Consider the following 19,301-nt stretch of genomic DNA (forward strand, 5'->3'; position numbering starts at 1 on the left):
CCTTTAGGATGGACTGGTTGGATCTCCTTGCAGTCCAAGGGACTCTCAAGAGTCTTCTCCAACACCACAATTCAAAAGCATCAATTCTTCGGTGCTCAGCTTCCTTCACAGTCCAACTCTCACATCGATACATGACCACTGGAAAAACCATAGCCTTGACTAGACAGACCTTTGTTGGCGAAGTAATGTCTCTGCTTTTGAATATGCTATCTAGGTTGGTCATAACTTTCCTTCCAAGGAGTAAGCATCTTTTAATTTCATGGCTGCTAGTCTCCACTAAAATGAATCAACTATAGGAGGAGGAAATGGCAACCCATTCCAGTCTTCTTGCTGGGATAATCCCATGAACAGAGGAGCCTGGTGGGCTACGTCCATATTGTCACAAAATATCTACCACAGCTAAGTGACTTGACCATCACCACATAATTGTTTCATAGCGTTGTGTCAGTCTCCACTATACAGTAAAGTGAATCTGCTAAACATATACATATATCCCCTTTTTTGTATTTTCCTTCCCATTTAGAGCATTGACTAGAGTTTCTGAGCTATCCTGTAGGTTCCCATTCGTTATGTATTTTATATATGTCAATTCCAATCTCCTAATTATCCACTCTATGCCTCCGTAATGAGGCGCGTTTGGATAGAAATCACCACACTGGTTCGGTGTGGGCCCTAGCTATTCCATTCAAATTCCATTGTGAATTAAAGATTTCTTGCATCTCATATTATTATGTTGCTCCATGACTTGCCATGATCTAGAGAGTTTTTCAAACCTCAGAGTACTCTAATAGTAATTCCAGTTCTCAAACACTTATTTCATGTAAGAAGCCATTTTCTCTGTGACCCATAAGAATCTCCACATTAAAACAATTTTCCTGGCTACCTCAGCCTAATTCAGGCCTTAGTCTCAGGCCTGCATGTGTGTATTTAGTCACTCAATCATGTCCAACTCTTTGTGACCTCATGGACTGTAGCCCACCAGTCTCCTCTGCCCATGGGATTCTCCAGGCAAGAATACTGGAGTGGGTTGCCATGCCCGCCTCCAGGGGATCTTCCCAACCCAGGGATCGAACCCAAGTCTCTGGCATTGTGGGAGGATTCTTTACCATCTGAGCCCCCAGGGAAGCCCAAGAATACTGGAGTGGGTAGCCTATCCCTTCTCTAGGGGAACTTCCCAACCCAGGAATCCAACCAGGGTCTCCTGCATTGCAGGCAGATTCTTTACCAGCTGAGTCATTGGGAAGCCCAATTTTAGGCCTTCACAGTCTAATTCTCATTTGTCCAATCGGGTAGCTGCCGACTGCTATTACCTTGAACTGCTCACTGAGTTTATGCAAAGTAATTTTAACAGGTATTTGCCAGTTCCCTGAAGTGGAGACTCAACTGAAGGCTTTAATAATCCTTTATTAGGCAGATACCCACATATCTTTATGGACAGACAATGTACAGTTTGGCATCATTTAAAAATGCCACCTAGCCTATCAACTGATGCCTAGAGAATGTGAGCCTGAAAGATAACAATGTGTAGGCTGAGGCCACAGATGTCACGTCAGTCATCCTTGGCGGTTTTCTTGCACTGACATTGGGAAGCCAGCTTATGATCTCAGGATGGACCGAAAAATGATTTTTGTATTACTACTGTCAGGTAGGTGGAATTTTTTTTTAAAGCAGGATTCTGTTATATGGGCAGAGAAGGCAATGGCACCCCACTCCAGTACTCTTGCCTGGAAAATCCCATGGACGGAGGGGCCTGGTAGGCTGCAGTCCATGGAGTTGCTGAGGGTCAGACACGACTGAGCGACTTCACTTTCCCTTTTCACTTTCATGCATTGGGAGAAGGAAATGGCAACCCACTCCAGTGTTCTTGCCTGGAGAATCCCAGGGACGGGGGAGCCTGGTGGGCTGCCGTCTATGGGGTCGCATAGAGTCAGACACGACTGAAGGGACTTAGCAGCAGCAGCAGAAGCTGTTATATGGGACATAGGACTATAGATAGAAGAAAAACTATCTCATTTTAGTCCTATTTGACTTAACTGAATAACTGAATGAGTAGTATTCAGATCCCAGTCTCGTTGTTTAGTCAGTTGCATCTGACTCTTTTGTGACCCTATTGACTGTAGCCTACCAGCTCCTCTGTCCATGGAATTTCTCAGGCAGGAGTACTGGAGTGGGTTGCCATTTCCTTCTCCAGGGGATCATCCTGCCCCAGGGATAAAACCCACATCTCCTGCACTGGCAGGTAGATTCTTTGCCACTGAGCCACCAGGACCCCAGCCCAGTGAGGTGGATGGATTTCTTATTGAGAGTGGGTTGGTAAGGTGGTGAAGTTACCCATGGCTGGATCAAGTGAGAGGGATGCTGTTCAATTGTAAGCCTAGGCAGCCTTGAAACAATGTAATCAAACACTCTGAAACACAAGTCTGTGTGAAAGAATGTGTTGCTTTTCTGGCATTTTCATGAGTTTAACTTCTAAAGTAAAGAGTCATTAATGAAGTTGATGGTGAGTCTATGTTCCTTATTTTTTAAAAAGTTTCACCAAAAGTTATGATTTCCTCTTTCTCCTGTGAAAGAATTAAAAGCCACATGTGAACCCTGAATCCAGGCGATGGCAGTGGCGGGGGTTGTTATTTTCTCCTTCGTGGTCCATTACTGAGAAGTGATACAGGGAAGAGAAAGAAAGAAAGAACTCTTATTGGCTGAAGGATTATGTGGTTTAGGCAGAAATGGAAATCAATTCCTTAAAATAAAAAGTAACATAGGCACATTATGAAGTAGTATCAAATTAGCATTATTTTTGGCCTCTTCCTGAGAGTGTTAGGATTAAAAGTTCTTCTCAAATACAGCGTTTATGTGTCAGAAATACTAGTGCCCAGCACCTAGATAAGGAGCAGGCAATTACTTGAAATGTGTTTAGCCCCCTCAGACATGGTTGTAATTTGAGTTACAGAGAGTCTCAAGAATCAACTGAGCACTCTAGGAATTGGAGGAGGGATTCAGGAATTTCTTAGATATTCAGTTCAGTTCAGTTCAGTCACTCAGTCGTGACCGACTCTTTGCGACCCCATGAATTGCAGCACGCCAGGCCTCCCTGTCCATCACCAACTCCCGGAGTTCACCCAGACTCACATCCATCGAGTCAGTGATGCCATCCAGCCATCTCATCCTCTGTCATCTCCTTCTTCTGCTGCCCCCAATCCCTCCCAGCATCAGAGTCTTTTCCAATGAGTCAACTCTTCACATGAGGTGGCCAAAGTATTGGAGTTTCAGCTTTAGCATCATTCCTTCCAAAGAAATCCCAGGGCTGATCTCCTTGAGAATGGACTGGTTGGACGGTTGGCTAAAAAATTCCTTCGTTCATAAGATGTCATGGAAATATCGGAACAAACTTTTCGCCTGACCTTGCACTAGGGGATAAAGTGTGTAATGGTTAAAGCACAGATAGGAAAGTTTCAAACCTGGCTTCACATCTGAAAACCAGGGTGCATTAAGGCAAGTTCCTTTCCCTCCCTCAGCCTCACTGTTCTGATCTGAGAAATACAGGCAATATTGGTACCTGCCTACTGCTGTCAACGAGTAGTCGCCTAAGGACTAAACAAAGTCATTACCGTAATGTCCTTACTCCAGCGTCTGGCAGTAGTGAAGAGGTATTTAGCTATGCTAACAATTATAACCTAGGAAACAAACCTGGGTATAGGATGGTGACTTCTGAGAAGTGAAGGAGAAGGGGGAAATTCCAGGCAACAGAAGACTAGCAGAGTTATCTTCCTGGGGAAGGAAATGGGAGCCCACTCCAGTATTCTGGCCTGGAGAATCCCGTGGACAGAGAAGCCCGGCTAGCTACAGTCCACAGTGTCGCAAAGAGTCGGACTCGACTGAAGCGACTTAGCACCCACGCTGGTGGCACTAGTGGTAAAGAATCCTCATGCCAAAGCAAGAGACGTGAGAGACACGGGTTTGATCCCTGGGTCGGGAAGATTCCCCTGGAGGAAAGGAATTTTTTCTGAATGATTTGATTCCCAATCCCTGAATTCCTTCACTCATTTGTGCCTTCAGGAATTATGCATGAGTTACCCCAAGGCCACGACAGTGCCACGAATGAGCTCCTGAGTTCATGTTCAGGGCGGGTGGGGGCAGGAAGAGGGAGGGAACAGAGGCATTCAGCAGAACAAGTATTGAAATAAAAGGGTGAAAAATAGCACCCAGAAATAAACCAGGGAAGGTGATGGACATACTGCAGAAGGCCAACATAGAGAAGGGTAGCAGGACCTTTTTCTTTGAGTTTGTGACATTTCTGATCAAAGTTGAACAATGAGAAGAAGCCAAACTTGCAAAATCTGGGGAGGGTGGTGGAGGTAGAAGGGAGATGAAGGAAGACAATTCGGAGGCAGAAGAAGGCAGAGTGTGTTCAAGGAAAAGCCAAAGCTCTGATTTGAGTATAGGGTCCTGATGCTAAACAGCACTTGGAGAGAGCTCTGGGTCCATAGGCCTTGGTGATCTGTGTGCATCTCACCACACACGCCCTGCAGGCACACCGTTAGAATGACTCAGCAAAGAAGCAACGCTTCTCCTTTTCCTTCAGTAATCTAGGAAGAGAACGTTTCTCTCAATTTAATTGTTACAGGACTGAGATCTGAACTGGGATTCAGGGACACAGCACTCTAAATTTCTTAAAAGCCAAATCTGTGTCTTCATTTTTGTCTCCCCCACTCTGCTAGGCTTACGTATGTGTGTAGTCTCTCAGTTTCATCCATGTGATCCCATGGACTGTAGCATACCAGACTCCTCTGTCCATGGAATATTCCAGCCAAGAATACTGGAGTAGGTTGCGCTTCTCCATGACATCTTCCTGACCCAGGGATCGAACCTGCATCTCCTGTATTGCAGGCAGATTCTTTACCATCTGAGCCACCAGGGAAGCCTGCTAGGCATGTAGTAGGCACTCAGCTAATAATAGTTGCAGAAACAACAAATGATCAGAAGTTTGTTGCAGACCAGTTTAAGTGTGGAGAACTGATTGACTCGCATGGGTCTCATTTTCTTCCTGCCTATCAAATAAAACACAGACTAGATGGCATCAAAATCCTTTTCATGTCTAAACTTCAGTGATGCCTCAAAGGTCAGCCTGAGATGATCCATAGGCTAGTTTCCAAATCTCTAAATCTCTAGGTTAGTGTGAAGCTGGGTTTTTAGAAAGAAATGAACACTCTCACTCTGAACCCCTGGAGAAGGATTTCTAAGACGGGGAAGGAGGCACGGTATCTCAAAATCAACTTGCACTGGTTTCAAATTGGGAAGTTGGATTTCACATTCTTGTGGTGAATTTCTTTGTACTTTGGTCTTTAGATGATGACTGATAACATCTATGATCCTACTGGGGAAGCACATTTTACATAATTTTCCCAAATGTCTTTATAGGTTATACTTCCAGAGAACCTGTTGCAACACAGCGTACAGAGACCACTGTCACGTGGGATTCACCAGGTAAGTTACCAACCAAAGGAGATGGGTAATAGATTTCCAGCCATTAGCATCATATCTGTGTATTTAATAAGCACCTATCTGTGTGATATTCTATGATACATGAGTCAAATTAAAGCAACAACACTGAAAAGAAACATTGCCAGGTTAACTCTGGCTCTTGGAATTGGGGTAATTTTTTTCTGCTATTTCAGTTCAGTTCAGTTCAGTCATTCAGTTGTGTCCAACTCTTTGCGACCCCATGAATTGCAGCATGCCAGGCCTCCCTGTCCATCACCAACTCCCGGAGTTCACCCAGACTCACATCCATCGAGTCAGTGATGCCATCCAGCCATCTCATCCTCTGTCGTCCCCTTGTCCTCCTGCCCCCAATCCCTCCCAGCATCAGAGTCTTTTCCAATGAGTCAACTCTTCACATGAGGTGGCCAAAGTACTGGAGTTTCAGCTTTAGCATCATTCCTTCCAAAGAAATCCCAGGGCTGATCTCCTTGAGAATGGACTGGTTGGACGGTTGGCTAAAAAATTCCTTCGTTCATAAGATGTCATGGAAATATCGGAACAAACTTTTCGCCTGACCCTGCACTAGGGGATAAAGTGTGTAATGGTTAAAGCACAGATAGGAAAGTTTCAAACCTGGCTTCACATCTGAAAACCAGGGCGCATTAAGGCAAGTTCCTTTCCCTCCCTCAGCCTCACTGTTCTTATCTGAGAAATACAGGCAATATTGGTACCTGCCTACTGCTGTCAACGAGTAGTCGCCTAAGGACTAAACAAAGTCATTCCCGTAATGTCCTTACTCCAGCGTCTGGCAGTAGTGAAGAGGTATTTAGCTATGCTAACAATTATAACCTAGGAAACAAACCTGGGTATAGGATGGTGACTTCTGAGAAGTGAAGGAGAAGGGGGCAATTCCAGGCAACAGAAGACTAGCAGAGTTATCTTCCTGGGGAAGGAAATGGGAGCCCACTCCAGTATTCTGGCCTGGAGAATCCCATGGACAGAGAAGCCCGGCTAGCTACAGTCCACAGTGTCGCAAAGAGTCGGACTCGACTGAAGCGACTTAGCACCCACGCTGGTGGCACTAGTGGTAAAGAATCCTCATGCCAAAGCAAGAGACGTGAGAGACACGGGTTTGATCCCTGGGTCGGGAAGATTCCCCTGGAGGAAAGGAATTTTTTCTGAATGATTTGATTCCCAATCCCTGAATTCCTTCACTCATTTGTGCCTTCAGGAATTATGCATGAGTTACCCCAAGGCCACGACAGTGCCACGAATGAGCTCCTGAGTTCATGTTCAGGGCGGGTGGGGGCAGGAAGAGGGAGGGAACAGAGGCATTCAGCAGAACAAGTATTGAAATAAAAGGGTGAAAAATAGCACCCAGAAATAAACCAGGGAAGGTGATGGACATACTGCAGAAGGCCAACATAGAGAAGGGTAGCAGGACCTTTTTCTTTGAGTTTGTGACATTTCTGATGAAAGTTGAACAATGAGAAGAAGCCAAACTTGCAAAATCTGGGGAGGGTGGTGGAGGTAGAAGGGAGATGAAGGAAGACAATTCGGAGGCAGAAGAAGGCAGAGTGTGTTCGAGGAAAAGCCAAAGCTCTGATTTGAGTATAGGGTCCTGATGCTAAACAGCACTTGGAGAGAGCTCTGGGTCCATAGGCCTTGGTGATCTGTGTGCATCTCACCACACACGCCTTGCAGGCACACGGTTAGAATGACTCAGCAAAGAAGCAGGGCTTCTCCTTTTCCTTCAGTAATCTAGGAAGAGAACGTTTCTCTCAATTTAATTGTTACAGGACTGAGATCTGAACTGGGATTCAGGGACACAGCACTCTAAATTTCTTAAAAGCCAAATCTGTGTCTTCATTTTTGTCTCCCCCACTCTGCTAGGCTTACGTATGTGTGTAGTCTCTCAGTTTCATCCATGTGATCCCATGGACTGTAGGATACCAGACTCCTCTGTCCATGGAATATTCCAGCCAAGAATACTGGAGTAGGTTGCGCTTCTCCATGACATCTTCCTGACCCAGGGATCGAACCTGCATCTCCTGTATTGCAGGCAGATTCTTTACCATCTGAGCCACCAGGGAAGCCTGCTAGGCATGTAGTAGGCACTCAGCTCATAATAGTTGCAGAAACAACAAATGATCAGAAGTTTGTTGCAGACCAGTTTAAGTGTGGAGAACTGATTGACTCGCATGGGTCTCATTTTCTTCCTGCCTATCAAATAAAACACAGACTAGATGGCATCAAAATCCTTTTCATGTCTAAACTTCAGTGATGCCTCAAAGGTCAGCCTGAGATGATCCATAGGCTAGTTTCCAAATCTCTAAATCTCTAGGTTAGTGTGAAGCTGGGTTTTTAGAAAGAAATGAACACTCTCACTCTGAACCCCTGGAGAAGGATTTCTAAGACGGGGAAGGAGGCACGTTATCTCAAAATCAACTTGCACTGGTTTCAAATTGGGAAGTTGGATTTCACATTCTTGTGATGAATTTCTTTGGACTTTGGTCTTTAGATGATGACTGATAACATCTATGATCCTACTGGAGAAGCACATTTTACATAATTTTCCCAAATGTCTTTATAGGTTATACTTCCAGAGAACCTGTTGCAACACAGCGTACAGAGACCACTGTCACTTGGGATTCACCAGGTAAGTTACCAACCAAAGGAGATGGGTAATAGATTTCCAGCCATTAGCATCATATCTGTGTATTTAATAAGCACCTATCTGTGTGATATTCTATGATACATGAGTCAAATTAAAGCAGCAACACTGAAAAGAAACATTGCCAGGTTACCTCTGGCTCTTGGAATTGGGGTAATTTTTTTCTGCTATTTCAGTCCAGTTCAATTCAGTCATTCAGTTGTGTTCAACTCTTTGCGACCCCATGAATTGCAGCACGCCAGGCCTCCCTGTCCATCACCAACTCTTGGAGCCTACCCAGACTCACATCCATCAAGTCGGTGACGCCAACCAGCCATCTCATCCTCTGTCGTCCCCTTGTCCTCCTGCCCCCAATCCTTCCCAGCATCAGGGTCTTTTCCAGTGAGTCAACTCTTCGCATGAGGTGGCCAAAGTATTGGAGTTTCAGCTTCAGGATCAGTCCTTCCAGTGAACACCCAAGACTGATCTCCTTTAGGATGGACTGGTTCGATCTCCTTGCAGTCCAATGGACTCTCAAGAGTCTTCTCCAACACCGCAGTTCAAAACCATCAATTCTTCGGTGCTCAGCTTCCTTCAGAGTCCAACTCTCACATCCAGTATTCATACTACTGGAAAAACCATAACCTTGACTAGATGGACCGTTGTTGGCAAAGTAATGCTTTTTAATACTTTCTAAATTCTCTGGAAAAGAATCATACAACATAATTAGGAAAAGTTTTACAATTTTTCAAGTTAAAGCAAACATATACAACCTGTGCTTTCTAAGCTGTCTCTATCATTAAGCAATGCCACTAAACATTAATAGAGAAAAACCTAGATATCAGCATACTCATTTCATTGTCCTTATTTACTGCTCAAATAAACTTGGTTGTGACATATACTGAAACTGATTCTAGGGATCTGATAGAGAAAAGAGCAAGAATTGACAGTAGACATATGAGAAAACCCAAGGTTAATATTTTCCCATTTTCGGTTTCTCTTAGTTGAAATATAATTGATTTACAGTGTTATATTAGTTTCAAGTGTGCAGCATAGTGATTCAGTATTTTTATTGATTATGCTGCATTAAAAGTTTTATGAAATTTATTGACTATATTCCTTGTTCTCTACAATATATTCTTCTAGATTATTTATTTTATACATAATAGTTCATACCTCTTAATCCCTTACCTCTCCTTTGCCCTTCCCACCCCCCACTTCCTACTGGTAACCACTAGTTTCTTCTCTGTATCTGGGAATCTATTTCTGTTTTGTTATAGTCATTTATGTTGTTTTTTGGATTCCACATATAAGTGATATAAAATATTTGTCTTCCTCTGACTTATTTCACTAAGTATAACACCTTTTAGACCCATCCATGTTGTTGCAAATGGCAGAGTTTCATTCTTTTTTGCAGCTGAATAATATTCCTGTGTGTGTGTTTGTGTGTGTCTGTGTGTCTGTGTGTCTCTGTATGTGTGTGTGTCTCTGTGTGTGTGTGTGTCTGTGAGTGTATGTGTCTGTGTGTGTGTGTCTGTGTGTCTTTGTGTGTGTGTGTGTCTGTGTCTGTGTGTGTGTCTGTGTCTGTGTGTTTGTGTGTCTGTGTGTGTGTGTGTCTGTGTCTGTGTATGTGTCTGTGTCTGTGTGTGAGTGTTTCTGTGTCTGTGTGTGTGTCTGTGTGTGTGTCTGTGTGTGTGTGTTTGTGTGTCTGTGTGTGTCTGTGTCTCTCTGTGTGTGTTTGTGTGTCTGTGTGTGTCTGTATGTGTCTGTGTGTGTGTTTGTGTGTGTGAATGTCGGTGTGTGTCTGTGTGTGTCTGTGTGTGTCTGTGCGTGTGTCTATTTGTGTGTGTGTCTGTGTGTGTATCTGTGTGTGTCTGTGTGTGTGTGTCTGTGTGTGTCTGTGTATGTGTCTGTGTGTGTCTGTGTGTGTGTCTATTTGTGTGTGTGTCTGTGTGTGTGTGTGTCTTTGTGTGTCTGTGTGTGTCTGTGTCTATGTGTGTGTGTGTGTGTCTATGTGTGTGTGTGTCTGTGTGTGTGTGTCTGTGTGTGTCTGTTTGTGTGTGTGTGGGTGTGCGTTATACATCTTCTCTATCCTCTCATCTGTTGATGGACTCTTCGCTTACTTTCATACCTTGGCTATTGTAAACAATGCTGCTATGAACATTGCGGTTCATATATTTTTGGGAGATAGTGTTTTCATTTTCTCTGCGCATATACTGAGGAATGGAATTGCTGGATCCTATGGTAGCTCTACTTTTAATTTTTGGAGCAATTTTCATAGTATTTTCCATTATGGCTGCACCAATTACCATTCTCACCAGCAGCATACAAGGATTCTGTTTTCTCCACATCCATGCCAACTTTTGTAGATTTCTTTGATAGTCATTCTGACATGACAAATGTGCAGTGATATCTCACTGTGGCTTTGATTTGCATTTCTCTGATGATTAGCTGTGTTGAACATCTTTTCATGTGTCTGTTGGCCATATATATGTCTTCTTTGGAAAAGGCCCATTTTCTGTTTTCTTGTAGGACTTGTTTCTTCTATGATACAGTAACTCACCCACAAGTCCCTGGCTGCCACACTCTACTTTCTAAGAGTAGCAGGAAAGTGCCAGCGTATAGAATCTTAGGAAGCCTTACTCACGGAGAGACTTCTACCGCATCTTGGGAGTCGGGCAATGTTCTGACCATGTCAGTCTCAGAAAAGTAATTGACTCCAAAAGTACTAAAAGCCCCAAGCCACAAAACACTGTACATTCTTTTCTTGGTTCCCAAGCACCATACCAACCTCCAGTACATAGTGAAGGAGGAGAGTTCCAACCTCAGCATGTCTAGAGCCTTGTCTTCCTTGATATTTTGACCAGACTATTCTTTCCTCACGTAATGGTCTTAACACCCTTGATGAAAGCCAGTTACCACAGATATAGGAGTTAATTTCTAGACTCCTAATTCTATTCCATTGATCCTTAGGGCAGTACCGTACTGTTTTGACTACCATTGCTTTGTAGTAAGTTTTGAAATGATGAAATGTAAGTCATCCAGCTCTGTACTTTTTCAAGATGATTTTGGCTATTTGGGGTCCCTACATATGAGTTGTAAGACCAATTTTTCTATTTGTGTAAACCTTTATATAAGTATATCTGTGTATACTTAATTCATTTAACTAGCCAGTAATTCTACATGATTGACAATTATTATCCTCATTTTATATATTATGAAACAAAAGTAGAGAGTGGTTAAGTCTGCTGCCCAGGGTCTCAGCTAATAACTAGTGAAATTAGTTTGAAACCAGGCATTCATGCTCTAGAGTCTGTACATTTAATCCACATATGAAACTGCTTATTGATCATCCACATTGATGTTCTGAGCTTGGCCCTATCTTATTCTTTTCTTCCTTTTTTTTTTTTTCTTTTTTCGTTGCACCATTTGGCATGTGGAATCCTAATTCCTAGACCAAGGGTCAAACTCACACCTCCTGCATTGAAAGTGAAGAGTCTTAACCACTGAACTGTCAGGGAAGTCCTGGCTCTTCCATACTCTTGCAACATTGTCACTTAATGTTCTACTCATGCTTTCCCTAAAGTGAATCCTGTAGTAAAGGCTCGTAGTCTGTCTTCTTTTATCACTGAGATGGTGACTGCAGCCATGAAATTAAAAGACGCTTTCTCCTTGGAAGGAAAGTTATGACCAACCTAGATGCCATATTAAAAAGCAGAGACATTACTTTGCCAACAAAGGTCCATCTACTTAAGGCTATGGTTTTTCCAGTGGTCATGTATGGATGTGAGAGTTGGACTGTGAAGAAAGCTGAGCGTCAAAGAATTGATGCTTTTGAACTGTGGTGTTGGAGAAGACTCTTGAGAGTCCCTTGGACTGCAAGGAGATCCAACCAGTGCATTCTGAAGTAGATCAGTCCTGGGTGTTCTTTGGAAGGACTGATGCTAAAGCTGAAACTCCAGTACTTTGGCCACCTCATGCAAAGAGTTGACTCATTGGAAAAGACTCTGATGCTGGGAGGGATTGCGGGCAGGAGGAGAAGGGGACGACAGAGGATGAGATGGCTGGATGGCATCACCAACTCGATGGACGTGGGTTTGGGTGAACTCCAGGAGTTGGTGATGGACAGGGAGGCCTGGTGTGCTGCAATTCATGGGGTTGCAAAGAGTTGGACATGATTGAGGGACTGAACTGCACTGCACTGAATGAACCCTAATTTTATGACTGTGATGGTAACCTTTTGCTCACTTTTATCTGGCTAAGTGATCTTTTTCTCTAGGGCTCTCCCTTTGATATTGCTACTTATTTCTCAGTCATGATGATATTTAAAAGTCAAAAGGAAAGAAAATAAATCCAGAGCACAGAAGGTGAACATAGTGCACCTGTTGAAGGCAACTGGGAAGGTGGGCCATGGCAATGGCATGTGTCTGACCAGGAGACACAGTCTCAGTCGCTAAGTCGCTCAGTCACTAAGTCATATCCAACTCTTCTCAAGCAAATCAGGCTAATATCCAATTGCTCTATAAATCTACTCAACACAAGATAAGGGTGATGTAAGACAGGGGTCCCCAACCCTTGTCAGGAACTGGGCCACATAGCAGGAGTGAGCACAGCATCATCTGTATGTACAGCCACCCCAATCGCTCACATCGCCACCTGAGCTCCACCTCCTGTCAGATCAGCAGCAGCTTTAGATTCTCACAGGAGCATGGACCCTGCTGTGATCTGCACATGGAAGGTACCAGGTGTGTGCTCCTTATGAGAACCTAACGCCTGACGATCTGCGGTGCAAACGGAGACTATCATTAGTAGAGGTTAATCTCAGTGTAGTCACAATAGAAACAACGTGCACAAAATGTAACGTGGGTGATTCATCCCAAAACCGTCTTCTCCCGACCCTTGTCCACGGGAAAATTGTCTTCCATGAAACTGGTCCCTGGTGCCCGAAAGATTGGGGACTACTGATGTTAGGACCTTTGAAAATGGAAGAAAAGATCCTAACGATAGGAAACTGAAGTTTCTACATGTTTATCTAGTCTGGAGCAATATTCTTGCTGCAGGCAGTGCATTAGACTCCAATGTCTGAGTACACAGATGATTCTAATACACAGCATCAAGAGTGAGCATACTGATCCAGTTTCTGTTTTCCCATTCATTATTGTCTAGCCAGGCATGAGAAGTATCAGTGCTGTGAGAAGTTTGGGATAATGTTTTCCTTTTTTAATTAGAATTTTTCTCATCCAGTCTAACTTCCTTAATCCCACATCTAATGTGTATAGGGAGTTTAGCTACTCAAATGCCAATATCTTAAAATAAAGCGGGCACATCTAAAGTATGTGAAAGCTTCTTTAGTTCTGAAGATTCATGGTAAGCAAGAGTAACAGGACAGAAAGATGCTTAGCAGGAAAAAAAATGAGATTTCAGGTTATAAATTGTTACCAACCAGAAATACCTGTCCTTCCATAAGCTGGATCTGACACTGGAGGTCATTCTACTCCTGTATGTTAAGGGAATAACCTTCGCATCCTCTGCTTCTGCACAACATAAATTATTATTTTTGCATCTTTTTCAGTTAGCCCTGATTTGCTAGAAGGGAAGGCTTACTTGAGAGTTAGTTGCATCATTTGGTGAGAATTTCATCTTTCAATGACATTTGGTACTCTCAACCTTTTTATTTTACATAGATTTTGACAGAGCTTGTCAGACAGTTCTGCAGTCAAATAGGTGGGAATTCAAACTTCACCTCCACCATTTATCAGCTTAATGATCTTAGGCAAGTTCGGCAATGTTTCTGATGATTGTTTAATTCCTCTGCACATAATAATACGTGATAGTATACTCTCAGGTAATTGTTTTGAAGAGAAAATGTCTAGAATATAGTTAATACACAATGTGTTTGTTATGAATATTACTGTCTCAGAAATGCTAATGTCTATGATATCAGAATAATGAAGTACCTTAGGCAGAAGTCAAGTAGTCAGAAAGTCAGAAGATTACTTTTAATTAAAGAAAGCCAGACATCTCAAGTTAATAAATTTAGCACTTTTCCCTCTATGGGAAGATACAAGAGTCCGGGCTTAACTACAGTCATTCCTTTGATATACACCTTAACCATCTAGAGCCAGTAGCCTGCTTCTCTGCACCCTGAATCCCCTTAGGGTCTACAGTCTGTGGTGGCAGCAATGGCTGAAAACGTGGTGTCTGCAACATCCTTTGTTCACTGATACAGCGGGCAATTTTTTTCCTCCACACCATCAAGGCCTATGAAACACACCTGGATTCTAAACAGTCAACCATAAGGTTTCATTTAGCTTTAACACACTATGCCAAGCACTGGGATCTTGTGGAGTTTTTAGCCTAAACTGAAGTAGAGGTCAGAGGAGGTCAGAGAAGACCTCCTAATAAAAATGGCCTTGAACTGGGACCTGAGAAGTGGATAGCCAGCCAAGAAGGGGACCACGGGAGGATATTTCAGGCAAAGAGAAGACGAGGTACAAAGTGTGGGCTTGGAGAAGAGTGTGCTGCATCTGAGGAACCAAGAGCTGTCCAGATGCCTGGACCCCAAAGGAGAGTGAAGCTGCAAGCACTGATGGGGAGGCAGGCAGGGGCTGGGGCAGGCAGGGGCTTGTAGGTGTTCATAAAGAGGAGGGGCACCGACCCATAGACTGAGCACACCTCCCTAACTAACCACTGAAACTCCAGACTCAGAAAGGCAGAAAGCCTGGGGTAGCGCAATCTTTGCACTCAGTGAAAACTCTAGATGGCTTCAGGTACACTTTTAGCTACCCAGGTGGCACTAGTGGCAAAGAACTCGCCTGCCAATGCAAGAGACCAGAGATGCAGGTCGATTCCTGGGTCAGGAAGATCCCCTGGAGGAGGAAATGGCAAGCCATTCCAGTATTCTTGCCTGAAGATCTCATGGATGGAGAAGCCTGATGGGCTGCAGTCTGTAGGGTCGCAAACAGTCGGACACAACTGAAGTGACTTAGCACGCATGCACTTCTTAAAAACTTTAAATTTGGTGTGGTTTTATTTTTTTGTTTTTCACTTTGGGATTTTTTTTTTCTTCTAGTTGTAAAACTGTGTGCTTGTTATTGAAACATCAAAACTATTGTGTCAGTCTGCTGTGGAGGCAGGTTTCCACTATTCTTACACTCATTGTGTGCATGCCCCTTTGCATGTGGCTTGTTTCATTCATCAGTACATTCATTTTCGGCGCGATCCAGACACTCACCTCCCTGTCTCTCCATAAGAACCTGGTCAAGCAATTCGTTGCTGTATGTCAACTATATCTCAAGAAAATGAGAAGATCTTTTTAAAAAAGAAAGGAAATTGGCCAAACATTTACAACAGCTAGTATTTCCCTGAATATCCGCTATGTACGGAGCCCTGTTCTAGTGTGGAAGAGATCCAAAATGTGCCAGGCTTGGGATCTAGGAGCCCAGGGAAGCTTGTTTCAGAAAAGCTCACTGGTATCCACAGGGGTTATACATGTGTGCCCTAAATGTGAATGAATTGCACTGAACTAGAGAGACAGATCATTTTTGTTCATTGGCTATTCTTTATTTTTACATACTTTCATTGATTCCTGAAGAAAATCTTTCTTTCCATAATTTTAATCTCAATAGTTGCTGAACCTCAAATTCCTATAATCTAGCTACTGTTTAAAAAAGCTTGGTCTTAACAGATGCAATACTATATGTAAAATACATCAACAACAAGGACCTGTCGTACAGCACAGGAGACTATATGCAATATTTAGTAATAACTGTAATGGAAAAGAACCTGAAAATTACATATATGTGTGTGTGTATAACTGAATTATTTTTGAATTATAATAAATCAACTATATTTCAATTGAAAAAAGCACTTGTCCTTAAATTAGATTTTACAGCTTTGCATCTGAATGATGAAGGATAACTTAGAGACACTAGTCATTTGTCACACCATATACCTAATTTGTGTGACAATTGTTTATATACATGTAATGAATTAGGCGGGGCTTCGCAGGTGGCTCAGTGGTCAAGAATCCGCCTGCAATCAGGAGATGCAATTTCAGACCCTGGGTTGAGAAGATTCCCTGGAGAAGGAAATGGCAACCCACTCCAGTATTCTTACTTGGGAAATTCCATGGGCAGAGGAGCCTGGCAGGCTAGAGTCCATGGGGCTGCAGAAGAGTTGAACACAACTGAGCCACTCAACAACCACAACAATGAATCAGGTAGTAGGACAAGTCAAGGAACAAGGTGGAAATAGGGTTTATAAGAGGGGAGAAGATATTTTAGTTTAGGGGCAATGAATCTTGTCTGAAATATTTGAGGGTGAACTGAGTAGCTGGCAGCTGGTAGAAAGAGGAAAGCCTTGGAAATCTGTCCTTAGATAGACTGAGCAGAAGTGCCAACGACACTTTCAGTTCTTTATGGATTCTCCAGGAATCCATGCACATTTAGCTGAGGAGCCAAGGTGATGCTGTCCTGAGAAGTGAGGTCGTTCCACCCCTACAGCATCACACTTGAGTACTAGTTCCTTTACTACAATGTCCTAAAAGAATGAGCAGAGATACATCACAAAGTTTAGTGCACTAATGTTTATCAGAGAATGGTGTCAAATGTCATAAGAGTAAAAACACCATAAATGCTCAGAGACTGAGAAAGTACAATATTCATACAATGGCACAGTATGCAGCAATTAAAAATCTTTTAATAGAGGCGGATTCAAAATATTGGGCATATGCTCAGAGAATATATATATTTTAAAATGCTATTTACATATTTATATATATTTAAACACAATTATTCCATATTTAGACACAATAGCTAAAAGTTAAGATAGCTGTATACCAAGATGATTAAATGTCTATTATTGGGTGGTGGGATGATGGATGATTTTTGTATTGCCTCACCCACTCTCTAGCTAGAAGAAAACTAAATTTAATGGTGTCTTTGTCTTCATTTTTACTGGGGAAGTAGGGTTGTATCTGAGAGATGGAGGCAGGGGGGCATGGAGCAGAACATTAGTCTTTGTATAATTGTCATGAGTCTTCATCTTTTTTTACATGGACAATTTATAAAGTTATGTAAAATGCTATGCAAAAGGAGCTTCAAGTCCCCATTTATAAGGACAATAATAATAGCCGGTTTGAATGTACATGCCTGTACTATACTAACTGGGGACTTCCCTGGTGGCTCAGTGGTCAAGAATCCGCCTGCAGTGCAGGAGATGCAAATTCAGACCCTGGGTTGAGAAGATTCCCTGGACAAGGAAATGGCAACTCACTCCAGTAATCTTGCCTGGAAAATCCCATGGACAGAAGAGCCTCATGTGCTACATTCCACGAGTCACAAAGAGTCGGACACAACTGAGTGACTAACTACACACTGCACTAACTGATGTGTGTGTGTGTGAAGGCACACAAATTATATATTAAAGTAACTTAGTCCTCTCAACGACATTTTGAAGTAAGTATTATCATTTTACAGATGGGGAAATCAAGGCTCACCTTCTTCCCTGTAAGGCCGTGCCACATGAAAATTCTGGAGCTGCCACTGGGAGAGATGAGGGATGAATTTGTCTTTTGTGATGTGCTCTCTGGTCCGCTCATTCCCTCAACCTTAATCCCTTTCTCAACTTCTCTTTTGTACAGCTGAGTTTTCTTCGACCAGGGCCATTCAAAGTACAAAGTCACGCAATAATGGGCCTGCTGTTTCTACACCACCACGAGGTTTGTTGATGTTTTAAAACAGTTTTTCTCTGGAGTCACTGTTATGATGCAGCTCTACTTAATGGGACTGACTACTGCAGGGAAACTGACAAAGACCAAGAAATGGAAGCAAAATAGACAAAGTCTCTCTCCTCTAGAGGAACTCTTGCTTCTGGAATGTCGCACAAGAATAATACTGTAGATTAAAGAAATTAAAGCATTCTAGAAAAACACATAAATGATGAATGTGAGCATGAAATGGTAGGCCAGGTAAAAGGGATCCAGTAGTGCAGTGGTGAGAGGGGCTTACGGTCAAACCTGGCTGGACTCAGCCCTGAGCTTGGCCCTGTCCCAGGTGCTGACCCTGAGTGGATTGAACCCTGAGTTCTCCAAAAGGTCATTGTCATCTTAATTTTAAAATGCGGCTCATTACACCTATCTCACAGTGTTTCTCTAAGGATTAAATAAGAAAATGTGTGTAAAATTGCTTGACTGAGAGCCCAATGCATCATATGTGCCCAATTAAGTATAATCCATCTGGGTCCTGAGATAAGGATGATCAGGTGGCATTCACTCTCTCTCTGATTACTCTTCTATGGGGAAGAAGATGACTTAGAAAGAGCAGGTTGAAAGCAGAAAAGAAGAAGGTCTTTTGTAGGTGGGATTTCGGCAGGGTCCTCTGGATTTAAAGTAAAGCCTCACAGAAGACTTAGCATAGCTCTTGGATTGTTAGCTAGTGGAAACACTGAGAAAAAGGGAAGCAATGGGTTTTCAGAAGGACAGAGAACAAGAGAGGAAAATTAGGCTAAGTGCTTAGAATCAATTACTAACTTCTGGGTCCAGTTAAATAATCTACTTTTCAAAGTGATTTCAGTGTTAAGCCCACATGATAGTGTCAAACCAGAAACATTCATGGGTCCACTGCAGACACACACAGCACACATGCCATGAATCCTGTAAACAGTGAGCGGCGAAAGAATGACCCACTGTAATCATGTCTTTGACAAGGTCATGTAATGTGTGCAGTATGTTATTAGTAGTAAATTCAAGAAATGACATAAAATGGCATCGGGAGACAGCAGAAAAAGAAATACTCTTGTGGACTGGTAAGGGGGGATTAACTCTAGCAGAGCATTCAGTTTCAGTTCAGTTCAGTTGCTCAGTCCTGTCCAGTCATGCTCAGTTGACTCTTTGTGAAACCACACATCGCTACATGCAAGGCCTCCCTGTCCATCACCGTCTCCTGGAGTTTACTCACTCATGTCCATTGAGTGGGTGATGCCATCCAATCACCTCATCCTCTGTCATCCCCACTCCTCCAACCCTCATCTTTCCCAACATCAGGTTCTTTTCAAATGCATCAGTTCTTAGCATCAGGTGGCTAAACTACTGGAGTTTCAGCTTCAACATCAGTCCTTCCAATGAATACCCAGGACTGATCTCCTTTAGGATGGACTGGTTGGATCTCCT

At 42.9% G+C, this 19,301-nt stretch overlaps 1 protein-coding gene across 1 annotated transcript in view; it reads left to right on the forward strand.

Annotated features, from left to right (window-relative positions):
• The first annotated feature begins 587 nt into the window (after positions 1-587).
• Positions 588-19,301, forward strand: part of GYPA (glycophorin A (MNS blood group)) — a 50,106-nt gene continuing 31,392 nt past the window's right edge. Inside the window, exons 1-3 of the mRNA XM_061384098.1 lie at positions 588-1,645; positions 5,416-5,481; positions 8,072-8,137. Coding sequence (XP_061240082.1) covers positions 1,609-1,645; positions 5,416-5,481; positions 8,072-8,137 — 169 coding nt within the window. The 5' untranslated portion in view covers positions 588-1,608. The remainder of the gene's footprint in view (positions 1,646-5,415; positions 5,482-8,071; positions 8,138-19,301) is intronic.

Source organism: Bos javanicus, chromosome 17 (assembly GCF_032452875.1).
Source record: "Bos javanicus breed banteng chromosome 17, ARS-OSU_banteng_1.0, whole genome shotgun sequence".
NCBI lineage: Eukaryota > Metazoa > Chordata > Mammalia > Artiodactyla > Bovidae > Bos > Bos javanicus.